The sequence below is a fragment of the Adiantum capillus-veneris genome, chromosome 16 (assembly GCF_014529385.1).
Source record: "Adiantum capillus-veneris isolate H3 chromosome 16, ASM1452938v2, whole genome shotgun sequence".
Lineage (NCBI taxonomy): Eukaryota > Viridiplantae > Streptophyta > Polypodiopsida > Polypodiales > Pteridaceae > Adiantum > Adiantum capillus-veneris.
The window spans coordinates 89,257,509-89,271,560 of record NC_140946.1 but is presented as its reverse complement, the minus strand read 5'-3'; the positions used below and the strand labels follow the sequence as shown (position 1 = coordinate 89,271,560).

The 14,052-nt window shown below is 44.0% G+C and overlaps 1 protein-coding gene across 1 annotated transcript; it reads right to left on the bottom strand.

Moving 5' to 3' along the window:
- Window positions 1–4,393: 4,393 nt before the first annotated feature.
- LOC147439417 (uncharacterized) lies at window positions 4,394–5,839 on the bottom strand. The gene is made up of 2 exons (XM_086484311.1): window positions 4,911–5,839; window positions 4,394–4,847 (listed from the first exon to the last, which is right to left on the bottom strand). Exons 1-2 carry the CDS (start codon window positions 5,822–5,824, stop codon window positions 4,460–4,462), a joined length of 1,302 nt encoding a protein of 433 aa, XP_086340437.1. The 5' UTR covers window positions 5,825–5,839; the 3' UTR covers window positions 4,394–4,459.
- Between the last annotated feature and the right edge of the window lie 8,213 nt (window positions 5,840–14,052).

Below are 14,052 nucleotides of genomic sequence, written 5' to 3'. Positions count from 1 at the left end.
GAAGCTTTCCTATACACCACAAGTAATGGTGTATAGAGAGCTCACTCTCTCTCTCTCCCTACAACTAAGATGGTGAATGGTACGTTCAAAGTAGTGAGTAATAGTGTAGAGATCATTCCCTTTACAAAGGGAAAAGAGATCTATTTATAGGTGAGGAGAGCCCTTATTAGGATTATCTCCTTATCAACATTTACATAGAAAACCATGTTTATGAAATTTATTATATATTCTTATGAGAGTGGGGCCCTCTTGTCTCTTGAGTCACATGGATGTGGATTCAAGAGGAGAGATTTATTGAGGTGAAATATAGAAGATTCGTAGATGGAGGTGAGTAATTTTTGTGTGAGGTTGCCTACTTTAGTAGATAGTAGAGGGTGCAATTTATAAGAAGGGTTAATCATTAGTGTTTATAGTTTGTAGTTAGTAGGATGGGGTAAAATTACATGGCATATGCACTCAAGGTGCATTATATGATTTATACAATGATAAAAAGTAAGAGAAAGATTAGAATATACACAATTTGATGAAAACCACAAGATGAAAAAAGAATTTTCCACCTATCTCCTCCAGTGAATGAAGCGGTTGTAGAACTCTGTCGGTGTAGTTCTTGTGACCATAGAAAAGTTGAATTTTCTATGATCAAACTCCTCCTTTTGTAGAGCTTGATCTTGATTCTTTGCTGATTTTTTCTCTTTTTGTGAAAGGATAAAGAGGTTATGGTAATATGAGTTTGATTCTAGAGAGAGAAATTGAGCTGTGTGTGTAGAGATGATAAATTTTGAGCTATGGAGTAAGGGAGAGATGAGAATGGTGAATAAGATGAAAGAAGCCATGAAAGTTGCAAGTTTGAGTGAGGGATGGAGAGAAATGAGTGTGTGTGTGTATAGAAGTGTGAAGAGAAGTGAGAGAAGACTAGGGGTGACTTGTGAGAAAAAGTGGGAAGACTAAGGTCCACTATAAAATTCATATCTCACTGATGGTAGCTCCAAAAATTATGCAAAACCTTAAGGTGATTATTTAGCTTGTGGGCTACATTTTGTCTGTTGGCCATTTCTCCAAATTCCAAATGGAGATAGGTGCCAAAAATCTCACCAAAAAGCCTGTTTTTTATGCCTACAAAAGTCTTTTAGTGGCTCTCTCCTTTGTTGAATTTGCACAATGCATCCAAGAGTGAGCCCCTCCTTTGTCATATCATGATAAAAAACATCCAAATTATCTTTACACATGCATGGAGAAGGATTATTGGTGAATACAAAAATATATACATGGTGGGACTAGTGTATGGACTATTCATAGATTTTAGCTCAATGCACATGGTGTTAGAATAATGAGTACATGATGAAAAAATATGGAAGAATTATGGATATGAAAAAAGATATTGGAATCATATGGTATGGTCCCTATTTTGTATTATTTTGGGTGAAAGAGGAAAAGTATACAAGTAAATAAGAATTATATAATAAAAGTGACTAAGGGAGTAGGAGCCAGTTTTTTTGTTTTCACAAGGGTGATGTTAAAAATGTGGAGGTGATCTGTATAAAAGAAAAAAATATTATTTATGAGATTAGAGAATGTACACATTGGCAACAAAAATATACTTATGGTGCAAGAGGATAAAAGAAGGCATACATAGAGTAATAAAACACACACCTAGCTATAAATATTTAAACAAAATACCAAAATAATTATAAAATTTCTTATATTTACGCACTATATACAATGAAATATTTACACACAAAGAGGCCATAATAAACTTTTATTTTTTATTTTATTTATTTATTTGGATCAACTAGCCCAGTAACTAGCTAATTGAGGGTTTTTAAGGAGATATGGGGAAAGTCCCCTAACTCACACACGCCTATGTACAGTGAAAGCGTGAGGTTAACCATGGTGTTTGAGTGATTTGATAGGGTGAGGTAGCTCACTATGGAAATTTTGAATAGTCAAAAAACGGCTATTATTATCCCTCCCCCAGGATGATAGTATATTCATGTACCATCATAAAGCATCTTTTCCAAAGAAAGTGCTTCTAAGTCCTTGACAAGATTTTCATTGTTTGACCCCTTGGCATTTTGGCTCGAGTTACACTCATGATTCATGCAACAAAACTTACATGAGATAGTTGCCTCTTTTGACAGATCTTTGGTAGATCCTTTGGTAGAAGACGGCTCAAATAAGGCTTTAGCCGATACCCATTTACCTTCTTGGAGTGCTCTTTACCATTCAGGTCCATGAGCTACTAGTAGCTTGAATTGAAAGCCTTTTTGACTATGTATGGCTCCTGCCATTTAGTTTTAGACTTGGCATCAAAACAATTGTCAAGTCGATTGTCATATATACCTTAGCACAAGCTCTCCTTCATTGATGCCTTTGTCTTTTAGTTTCTTGTCAAGCTTATCCTTTGCTTGTATAGACTTCCTCTTGTAGCACTCGTAAGTTGCTTCTCTCTTCCACTCAAGTTCCACTAATGTAAGAAGTCGATCCATCCATGCTTCTTGGTCATCTTGTGCCCCTTTGCTATGAAGACGTATTGCTGGGACGTTGAGCTCGATAGGCTGCAAAGCCTCTTGACCATAAACCAAGTGAAATGGTGTGAACTCTGAGGCTTCCCTATATGTGGTTCGATACGCCCACAAGGCACCATCCAAAAATTCATCCCACAACTTTGTCTTGTCTTGCACCATCTTCCTAATGATGCCTGCAATGACACCATTAGCCTTCTCCACCAAAGAGTCCTACCATATGGCGAGTGAATATTTTTGAGCAAGGACATAACCGAGCGAGCAATCTAAGAGAGAGAGAGAGAGAGAGAGAGAGAGAGAGAGAGAGAGAGAGAGAGAGAGGTGACAAAGAAAGGAGATTGTGAGCACTAGCTTTGGTTTCTGGGTGCAGAGGACTTGCAGCCATTTAAGGTAGCATGGATATATATGCGCAATTCTTTATGGTCAAAGAGGGCCATCTAAGGCAATGAGATTTAGTATAATTTATAATTTTTGGTGTGCATTTATATTTTCCTCCATTGCTGTTTCTTTAGCCATCAGAGCGGATAGAGTTTGCAAAATTTTGTCCTCTCTCTATGAATTTTTGTAGGGCACTTTACAAAAGCCAACTAAGACTGTTCGCGACTGATCAAGTAAGCAAAATTGTTACTCTTGTTGCATGCGAAAGTGCTCAAAGGGATTAAGTACACAAAAGTTGCCATACACTAAAAAATTCATTAAATCTGTCATCATCTGAATCTCATAACTCTATACTGGTAGCCTCGTTATTATATTACCTAGAATCTTTTATAGATCCCTTTAAGTTTCATTTGATGATTCTCATCAATCCTTCAACTCGAACAAAAGCTCACTACAATATCGGGACTTGAACCGGAAGTACCAACGAGTTGATGCAGCCTTGTATCTACAAAAAAACCATGTGGTGGCTTTTGCGTTCAGCTTCTTGCCGCTGTCCACCTCTGTGCTGCCCCGCCTAATTGGTAGCCTCCCATATATTTGATCATCGCGTCTCGACTTACTTGTCTACTCCTACCTACACCCCTTGCTCCGATGCCACACGGCCTTGGAAAGTGCTTGCATCTTCAGAGATTCAATATCATTTACGATTTTTTTCAAATCGTGGAGACATATTTATACTGACATACTCGTTCAACTTTATTTAAAAATACTTTTCACAGATTCCCTCCAATATTCTCTTATCGCCCCCTCCAGACACCCCCCTACTATTGCCCCCTGGGCCTTGCCCCCTACGTACCCCACCTACATGTCCCTCATCTCTCGCCTACGCCGAGTAGCTCGTTGCTCATCCCTCTACACGGAGTGAGAGATCGCCATCGCAACAGCAACAAAATAACTCTCTCTGGAGAGAGACAGAGAGAGACTACAGCGTCATGCTGAGTTGCTCTCTATACCTGCGAGCATGTTGTTCTCTCTACCTACGCACCTCTCCATTGCACCTCTGATGCTCATCACCTCCTCACATTTGCACACCTAGCTCGCGGCCCCCTTGGCACAGTCAGCAAACAGTATAGCTACCCTCCCTCAAGCTCCTCGCTGAACTCAAGGAAACCAGCATGCACAGCCCGCCAGAGAGAGAGAGAGAGAGAGAGAGAGAGAGAGAGAGAGAGAGAGCAGCCTGCGCTCCTGCAAGTGGCTCACTGTGGGTGAGAGAGACAGAGAAAGAACTAAAAGCCTGCGAGAGCCACCCACTGACTCTGAAACAGGCTGTGAGAGAGAGACAGAGAGAGGCAGAGGTGTCGGACCATCTGTGGGCAGTTTCCATTAGAAAGGAAGAGAGACCTGCATACGCATGTGCCACCTGGCCTCCAGAGAGAGGTTCGAGATAAAGACTTTGGCCTTCCCGCCTGATCCGCCCGACTTGTCAAGCCGCTGACCCCTCTTCCTCCTCGGCTTCCTCTGCCACATGGACGACACAACGTATCTTCCTTACATTCTCGTCAATTGACGCACTTCGCAGCTGAGGACAGGGCGCAGAGATAGTAACAAATGGTGCAGCCTGTTAGGGTCAGCAAGACAGCGCCGACAGCGGCACTGTACCACACCGCAGCCAGATGCTTCGTGTAAGCCCTAGAATAGAGGAGTGTCTGGTCTCCACTAAGAATGAAGTAGCTCCACAGAGCTAGAACTGCAACTTGCCCTATTCCTTGAATCGCCAAGATGATCGTAAGCCGCGACAAGCTGTAGCGCCCTATGGGAAAACCTGCCACAAAGAGCCTCGAATCAGATCCCACATACATCTTGGGAAAGAGAAGCTCTAGCGTGGAGCCTGTGCCGCTAGCATCCCCAACATACGACCGCATGATACGCCTCGCTGCTAGCCCTGCACTGAAAACATCCAAGTGCAGAGTGACCACCAGCGCAAGCTGGATGAATATCTCCGTAAGGCACAGGACCCCATAGCTCACGGAACTGTTGTCGGAGGCTACCTTCTCAAACTCGGCACTGCCAATTCGCTCGGGGTCGTCCAGCACGTCAAATAGAGCTGTCTGCGCGTTCCTCGCCTGCTCATCACTAGATATGGCAGATCGACGGAGAAGAGCAATAGTGGCCATGTTTAAATCCGCATCAGCCAGAATGATGCCTCCTGTGTTCTCGCAAGCAAGTGCTGTCAAACAGTCGGAAATGGCTTCCCAGTAGTCCTGGTCCCGGTCTCTCCCCTCTGGCGACAGGAGGCCGTGGCAGTTTGACATCACGCAGTCTCGGCAGTACACCACAGTGTACTGCTGCGTGCCATCATCGTGAGACTTGCACCTGTGTACATCTCGCTCCCACAGAGAATGCTGATCGACGAAAGTTGAGGGTATGAGCAAGCACCCGCATGCATGTGGCTCGGCTGCAGGGTTGCCATCGCACTCCGAAGTTGCGTCATTGTACCATTTGTAGCAAACTATCTCCACAGTGGCTTCCGTTCTGTTTACCAACCACCATGCGAGGGCCTTGTCCATCAACTTGCATTTCCCCACAGTGAAAAGGGCATAAGTGACGACTAACGCATCAGCATCTGCTATGAACGCCCAGATGGACTCCACCGGCGAGAGTTGCAGCGTGTAACAGTGCAAGTAAGTGGCCTCCCTCAGAGCGCATTTGAAGTCCAATCTGCCTCTCACGGCGGCGTTGTTCCAGGCGCTCATAGCACCCAGCGTAGCGAGCCCAGAATCCAGGAAATTCGATGTGTCCGCCAAAACTCCCCCAATCTCTTGTGCGCTGGCAGACACTGCAAGGCTCTGCATCAACACGAGCAGGCGAACTACCCCATTGTAAAGGAGTCCTGTGAGCGGTAGCCTGAACAGAGTTCTATCCATGTCTTCACCACAGCTTGCCCCGAGTTTAACAAGGGGTAAGTAATTGGAATTTTTCATAATCGACCTGACATACTTACTAGAAAATGAAACTGCCTATAGCCATCCACGTTGGCGTGGATGGTTACAGGTAGGTTTCTTTCGTAAATAGGTTTCTTTCGTAAATTACATTCACAATATAAATTCAACTAACGAATCTAATAAAATGTCGTTTCAAATATTATGAACGCATCTTTGTGTACGAGGTCCATGTCGACCTCGCAACACACAAATAGGATGAACCTGCCGACTTACAGCCTCGCAAGCTAAGATCGGAGCACTGCTTTAATGTGCCAATGCATGCTCACTGCGTGCGCTCCTCAACATTTTGGCCTCTGTTAATTGCAAGCAATGCATTAACCATGTCATCGGAAGCAATGTCTGGCTGATCTCTCTCTCTCTCTCTCTCTCTCTCTAAATTCTACAGCAAGAGGTGAGGGTGAGGTAGCTCTTAAGCATGAAAACTCGTAACTATAAGGCTTTGGCATCATGAGCCAGCTAAAGCAAAGACACGCTGGTATGTGAAGAGATCTGAGGGTTGGAGCACTGAGAGCTAGCTATGGGGGAAGGCAACCGACAACAGGAGGGAAGTAGCACTAAAGAGGAGATTGTGAAGGGAGGCCAAAGGAGCCACCAGATTATAAAGAAACTGGAACTACAGAAATTTGCTGGAGGACAAGGGAGGTTTAGATAGTGCAAAGAGGAGAAAGCTCACCCAGCTAGCATGGGCAGCCAATTACATGCAACTCGAGGACAGTTCGAGCTTGTAGGGGGCCTAATCAATTGACGCGCGCTATGAAAGGGGTCCATGGGAGTAATTCATGAGTGAGGAAGGTGGCTTTGCGAACAAGAATGATAGATGTGCCATTAGGGGGAAGCTCATAAGAATGATAGCTAGTAAGTCTTGTAGAAGGAGTGATCTGAGCATGCAGGTATGTGTGTAATGGGAGGCGGCCAGGTGTGGATGGTGAGATGGTGGAGTGGACGCAAGCTGTAAGGGTGTGGTGACCGCATCATTGTTCTGGCTAGATGTCATCTGTAACTACCTACAAGCTTGCATGATGTGGTGATGTTGTGGCCCTCAAAGACACTCCTCTCCTCAAGCATGCAGTGGCGTACATATTAATTGAGCATGCAGTTATCCATGTAATATTGGGATCATCAGAGGAGGGGCAACTCGAGTCGATGGTGAGATGGCGCAAGTAGGAGCATGGTGAGTCAAACTGGTGATCGCATCACTGGATCTGGCTGGATGTCATTTGTGAGTGCCTACAAGCTTGCATTTGGTGACGTTGTGGCCCTCACCCTCCTCGTCTCATCCCTGCTGCCATTAATATCTCTCCTCCAGCATGTTGCCGTCCCAACCAAGATGAAGGTCACTGCCGGTGCTAAGGCCGCTGTCAAGGAGGCTACCACTCATGTCGCCTCATCATCATCATTGCCGCTTTTGCAATAGACTGTAGGACTTCTAGGCGCTGGGCAAGGGAGTATAAGATAAACATTTGGGCAAGGGAGTGTAGGCATATCACTATCCTTGGTCCTCTGATGTTGGAATGTAGAATGTTTGAGATGAAGTTTGCTTTTTGAAAGAACATTTTATGGCCCTTGCAGACCATACATCTTTGCATCCATTGATGTTTTGGAAGCACACATGAAGTTTGGATGCTATAAAAATAGATGATGGAGAAGATGCATAGATGAAGTTGGAGGCATAGAAATAGATGATGGAGATGATGCTTTCTTACGTAATCCTAAATTGCATCAATTATAAAACGTGGTTATATTCAAGGTGCTTTGCCAAAAAATTGCTCGGTTTTGTGTGAGCTCGGAGTGGTTCGCTCGGAGTTTGGAATTCCTCTCCACCAAACTATTTGACTGTGGGTAGTAGGGTGTACTATGACAATGTAGAATATGAAGCTCTTCACAAACTTCCATCAGTAAACCCTTCCTGAACCCTGGACCATTATCAGAAACAATCTCCAAAGGTGTACCAAATCTGCAACAAATATTAGTGTAGACAAACTTGCTTACTGTTTTTTCATTTACCCTTGCCACACTTTGAGCCTCTACCCACCTAGTCATGTAATCTACATCCACTATAATGTAGAGTTTACCATTTGTTGTTCTAGGCAGAGGACCCATAGCATCAATGCCCCACTTTTCAAAGGGTCCATTTACAAACACGATCTGCCTTGGACCATGGATCAATCTTCTATTTCCATTTACCTAACAGTTGTGACAGCCATTAGAAAAAATATGGACTCTCCTTGGGCCTTTTTGATTAGTGAAGGCTTAACGGAGAACCAATGAGAAGGCTCTTGGGATATCACCTACAGGGGGAGGAATGGTAGGGGTGCAGCCTAATTGTCTCCCTCTTCAATGCTTGGTTCTTAGAGAGAGAGGTGGGAGGTAGGCTGTGGGGGGGGGGGGTAAATAGGAGGAGAGAGGTGTCATAAAAGAGGGAGGGACCCCCCCAAAAAAAATTCGCATGCTTAAAAACCCAAAAAATTGAATTTTTTTTAAAAGTTCCAAAGTTGACCCATTTGCCTCCAAAACTGCCCCAAAACATAAACTAACTTTAAAAAGTCAATTTTTCCCCCCAAAATCCACTTTTCTCTCTCTCCCTCATTACTTTTCTCTCCCACACTCTCCCTCCTCCCATTCTCTCTCTACAGTCAAGGCAGCCATAGCCAAAAGCTTTCCACCACTCTCTTCCTCTCTCTCCATAGCTCCCCCTTCTCTCACACCTCCATCAACCCTCTACAGTCCCACACTCCATAGCCCACAGCTCCACTATCCTCTCTACCTCTCACTCCTCTCTTTCTCTATCTCCACTGTCAAATCCACCATAGCCACCATAGGCAGCTCACCTCACCCTCCCCTCAGCTCCTCATTCTCTCGATCTCCACAGTACTCAACTCTTTCAAATCCCTTCCTAAGCCCAACTTCCCAAGCATGTCCACGCATAGACGGCCCAAACCAGAGATAGAGGAGATTGTGTTGCACAACACAAAAGACTCAGAGGGGGTATGGATCCCACAAGTGTTCAAGAAGGGTGCATGGATCTACATGCAACCGTCACGTGCTAGACCTCATCGCGTACGGTGTCGATGTTAAGTATGGAGCCTGATTTACCCTTGTAATTTTATGTGGTAAAAGCGCACATTTGTAAGGCCCCCATTATGAGGAGAAGCCATCGTGCGTGAAGGAAAATCACTCACCGGAAACCAAAATTTTCACGGAGAAGAATCAGGGGCAACTTTAAAGGCCTCGGGGGCGGAGGCCCCCGAGACTTTTTTTTTCATCGGAATATTATGTCTGGACAGCGGCCGGAAAGTGGTCGGAAAACAACCGATCGGTTGGCCGGTGGCCGGTAGTCAATGGCCGATGGCCGGTGGTCGGAAGTCAATGGCCGGTGGCCGGTGGCCGAATTCAATGGCCGGTGGCCGAATTCAAAAGCGGACTTGTCTTCTCAAGGACGGCCACACATGGGCGGATTGGAGGGTCCGATTTGGACTTATTCGCACAAGGGCGGCTACACATGGCTGTCTCTCATAAGAGAGGGCAGCCCTTTTGGCCTATAAAAGGAGGCCATTTCTACACACATTTCATAGTGTGAAGTTGATGCAACAAGGTGAGTGTGAGGTGGTAAGAGTGAAGCAAGGCGGGAGCTCCATTAAGGGTATAATCCCTTTGTAAACTACTACTTGTTTTGAAGTACTAAAGCCATTGCGTGGCTGCTTTCCCGTGGACGTAGCCCACATTGGGTGAACCACGTATATCGTGTGTACTCTCTCTCTCTCTCTACTCTATAATCTCGTGTATATAAATCTGTCTCTCTCCATTAAGTAATCTACTCAATTATCTATTTAGCTAGGTCTTATTTCCTAACAACTAGTATCAGAGCAAGGTTTGCTCGTAGCTAAATTATCTCAAGGAAAGGATTCCTTGAATTGAGTGGGAGTTATGGCGGAGGAAGGGAAGCTCAAGATTGAAAAGTTCAACGGCAAAAACTACCAACATTGGAAGATGCAAATTGAAGACTATCTCTACCAGAAGGACCTCTATTTGCCACTAGGCGGTCTTGTGAAGAAGCCCGCAACAATGGCAGATGAAGCATGGATTGTCCTTGATCGAAAGGCACTGGGAACAATCCGGTTAAGCTTAGCGTCAACGGTGGCCTTCAATGTTTCGGAGATGAAGACCACGGAGGACTTGATGAAGTCACTTGACGACTTCTACGAGAAACCATCGGCATCCAATAAGTTATTTCTTATGAAGCGCTTGTTCAATCTAAAGATGGCAGAGAATGGTTCAGTTGCAGAACACCTAAATGACTTTAACACAAACATAAGTTTACTTCGATCAGTGAAAATCAATTTCGATGATGAAGTGCGAGCTCTCCTTATACTATCATCTCTACCGGATAGTTGGGACAGCCTTGTGATGGCTGTAAGTAATTCTATCTCTGGCACAAATACTCTTAAGTTTGATGATGTTGTGGGTGTTCTCCTAAGCGAGGAAATGCGAAGGAGAAGCACATGAGAATCATCAAGTGTTGCACTATCAGTGGAAACAAGAGGAAGGCTTAAGGAGAGGTTCAAAAACCAAAAGGGTCGTGATCGCTCAAGGCAGAGCAAGTCACGCACAAAGTCAGTTCTTGAATGTTGGAACTACGGCAAGAAGGGCCACGTCAAGAAAGATTGTTGGTCCAAGAAGAAGAAGGAGACAGAGTCTCAAGACAACAAGCCAACATCGGAGGCTAATGTGGCAGGTAAAGTAGAGCAAGATGCTCTAATTCTCTCATTAGACAATGTGTCTAATTTCTGGATAGTAGATTCCGGGGCTTCATTCCATGCGACACCACACAAGCAACATTTCCAAGACTACACCAAAGGTAATTTTGGGTATGTATACTTGGGAGATGATGAAGCTTGTGAGATTGTCGGCAAAGGTACAGTTTCTGTCAAAACTGCTAACGGAAATGAATGGAAGCTTAAAGATGTTAGGCATGTTCCTTCTCTTCGCAAAAAATTGATCTCTACAGGACAATTGGACGATGAAGGTCACAACATTGCATTCGGAAACAAACGGTGGAAGATCTCAAAGGGATCTTTGGTGGTTGCCAAGGGTGAAAAAGTTGGTACACTTTACTTGTGTACTGTTAGCACGCAACCTTCAGCTTGTGCAGCAACTACAGAAGTTGAAAGTGCGGTGTGGAACTACCGACTTGGGCATATGAGTGCCAAAGGAATGCAAATCCTTCAAACAAAGAAGCTTCTACCAGGTTTGAAAGAAGTGGACTTAGAGTTCTGTGAAGATTGTGTTTATGGTAAACAAAAGAGGGTAAAATTTCAAAAATCAGGAAATGAAAGAAAAAATAAAAAACTTGAGTTGGTTCATTCTGATGTTTGGGATCCTGCAAGTACACCATCACTTGGTGGCTCATTGTACTATGTAACATTCATAGACGATGCGACTAGAAAAACATGGGTTTATGTCATGAAGAATAAATCCGATGTATTTTCCATATTTCAAAGGTGGAAAGTCTTTGTGGAGAATGAAACAGGTATACCAAGGTTAAATGCCTCAGATCGGACAATGGAGGTGAATATTGCAGCCAAGCTTTTGAAAGCTTTTGTGCTAGCAATGGCATTCGGAGGCAAAGGACAACCCCAAGGACACCTCAACAAAATGGAATTTCGGAAAGGATGAACAGGACAATCATGGAACGAGCACGAAGCATGCAGCTACATGCAGGCCTACCGCTTGAGCTTTGGGCGGAAGCTGTAAGTACGTCTGTGTACTTAATCAATCGGTCACCCTCAACGGCATTGGATGGGGGAGTTCCAGAAGAGGCATGGACAGGTAAACCGGTGAATTATGCATTTCTCAAAGTGTTTGGGTGTGAGGCTTTCATGCACATAGATAGAAGCCTAAGATCAAAGTTAGATGCAAAGTCCAAAAAGTGTTTCTTCATTGGCTATGGAGAAGGAGACTTTGGGTATCGCCTATGGAATCCTGAAGATGGTAAAATCTTAAGGAGTATGGATGTAATTTTTAACGAACAAAATATGTACAAAGATTACTTGGAAAGAAAACAAACAAAAGAAACAGGTGATGAGTACATGGAGCTTGAGGACGGTGAAGACTCAAGGACTGCAAACAGTGACAATGTGCAACAACGTCAACCAAATGAGGAGCCTCAACCTATTCCCCAAAGATCTACAAGAGCAAGTAGACCTCCAGAAAAGTTTGTTCCTTTCTTCAACCATCTCTTGATCTCAGATTTTGGAGAGCCGGAATCATATGAAGAAGCTATGCAACATGAATCCAAAGAAGAATGGACGAAGAGCATGCAAGTGGAGATGGACTCACTACATCGCAACCAAACATGGGAGTTGGTTGAGTTGCCTGAAGGTAAGCGGGCACTTCAAAACAAATGGGTGTACAAGCTAAAGGAAGAAGAAGGTGGGAAGAAAAGGTACAAGTCTAGGCTTGTGGTAAAAGGTTTTTCTCAAAAGAAAGGTATTGACTTCAATGAAATATTTTCTCCTGTTGTAAAAATGAACTCCATTAGGCTTGTCTTAAGCCTTGTGGCTGCTCATGATCTAAATCTCGAGCAAATGGATGTAAATACGGCATTCTCTCACGGTGACTTAGAGGAGGAAATCTACATGCTTCAACCAAAGGGGTATGAAGTAAAAGGTAAGGAGAAAATGGTTTGCAGATTAAAGAAGAGCTTGTATGGTTTAAAGCAAGCGTCAAGACAATGGTACTTGAAGTTTGATCGATGGATGTTGGATCATGGATTCACAAGATGCAACTCGGATCACTGCGTCTACACGGAGAATTTTGGAGATGGGAAATTCATCATCCTAATGTTGTATGTTGATGACATGTTGATTGCAAGTGCTAACATGCAGGACATCAAAGACCTAAAAGAGGAGTTGTCCAAATCTTTTTCAATGAAAGATTTAGGTGCTGCAAAGAGGATACTTGGTATGAAAATATCAAGGGACAGGACGAAGAAGACAATAAAGCTATCTCAAGAAGATTACATCAAGAAGGTACTAGAAAGGTTTGCAATGCAAAATGCAAAACCAGTTTCTACACCTTTGGCTGGTCATTTTAAACTAACGAAGGATATGTGTCCAAAGACACAAGAGGAGATAGCCTATATGTCTAAAGTTCCATATGCTGCAGCGGTAGGTTCTCTAATGTATGCTATGGTCTGGACAAGGCCAGACATTGCACATGCAGTGGGAGTTGTGAGTAGGTTCATGGACAACCCAGGTAAAGAGCATTGGCAAGCTGTGAAGTGGATACTTAGGTATCTAAAAGGGACAACAAAAAATGCTTTGTATTTTGGAGGAATTGATATTTTTCTAGAAGGGTATGCTGATGCAGATATGGCAGGTGACAAAGATACTCGAAGGAGCACTACTGGCTATGTTTTCACGGTTGGAGGCACAGCAGTAAGCTGCGCTTCAAAGCTGCAGAAAGTGGTTTCACTTTCTACCATGGAAGTAGAGTATGTAGCAATGACGGAGGCAAGCAAAGAAATTCTGTGGCTTCACAGATTCTTAGAAGAGCTTGGATTCAAACAAGACAATTGTGTCTTGTACAGTGATAGCCAAAGCGCTATCCATCTTGCAAAGAACTTAGCCTTTCATTCAAGGACAAAGCACATTGAGGTGAGATATCACTTCATACGCACTCTTTTGGAAGAGGGACAACTAAAGCTAGGAAAGGTGCATACAAGTGAAAATCCTGCAGACATGTTTACAAAGGTGGTCAACAAGGAGAAGTTGAGCTTTTGCTCATCTTCAATCGGCATTCAAGGATAAGAAGCCAGAATGGAAAGCAGTCACAGGTTTGGTTTGGAGATCAGTCTCCAAGTGGGAGATTGTTAAGTATGGAGCCTGATTTACCCTTGTAATTTTATGTGGTAAAAGCGCACATTTGTAAGGCCCCCATTATGAGGAGAAGCCATCGTGCGTGAAGGAAAATCACTCACCGGAAACCAAAATTTTCACGGAGAAGATTCAGGGGCAACTTTAAAGGCTCCGTCCCCGAGACTTTTTTTTCCGCCGGAATATTCTTTTTCGCTGGAATATTATGTCCGGACGGCGGCCGGAAAGTGGTCGGAAAACAACCGATCGGTTGGCCGGTAGTCAATGGCCGATGGC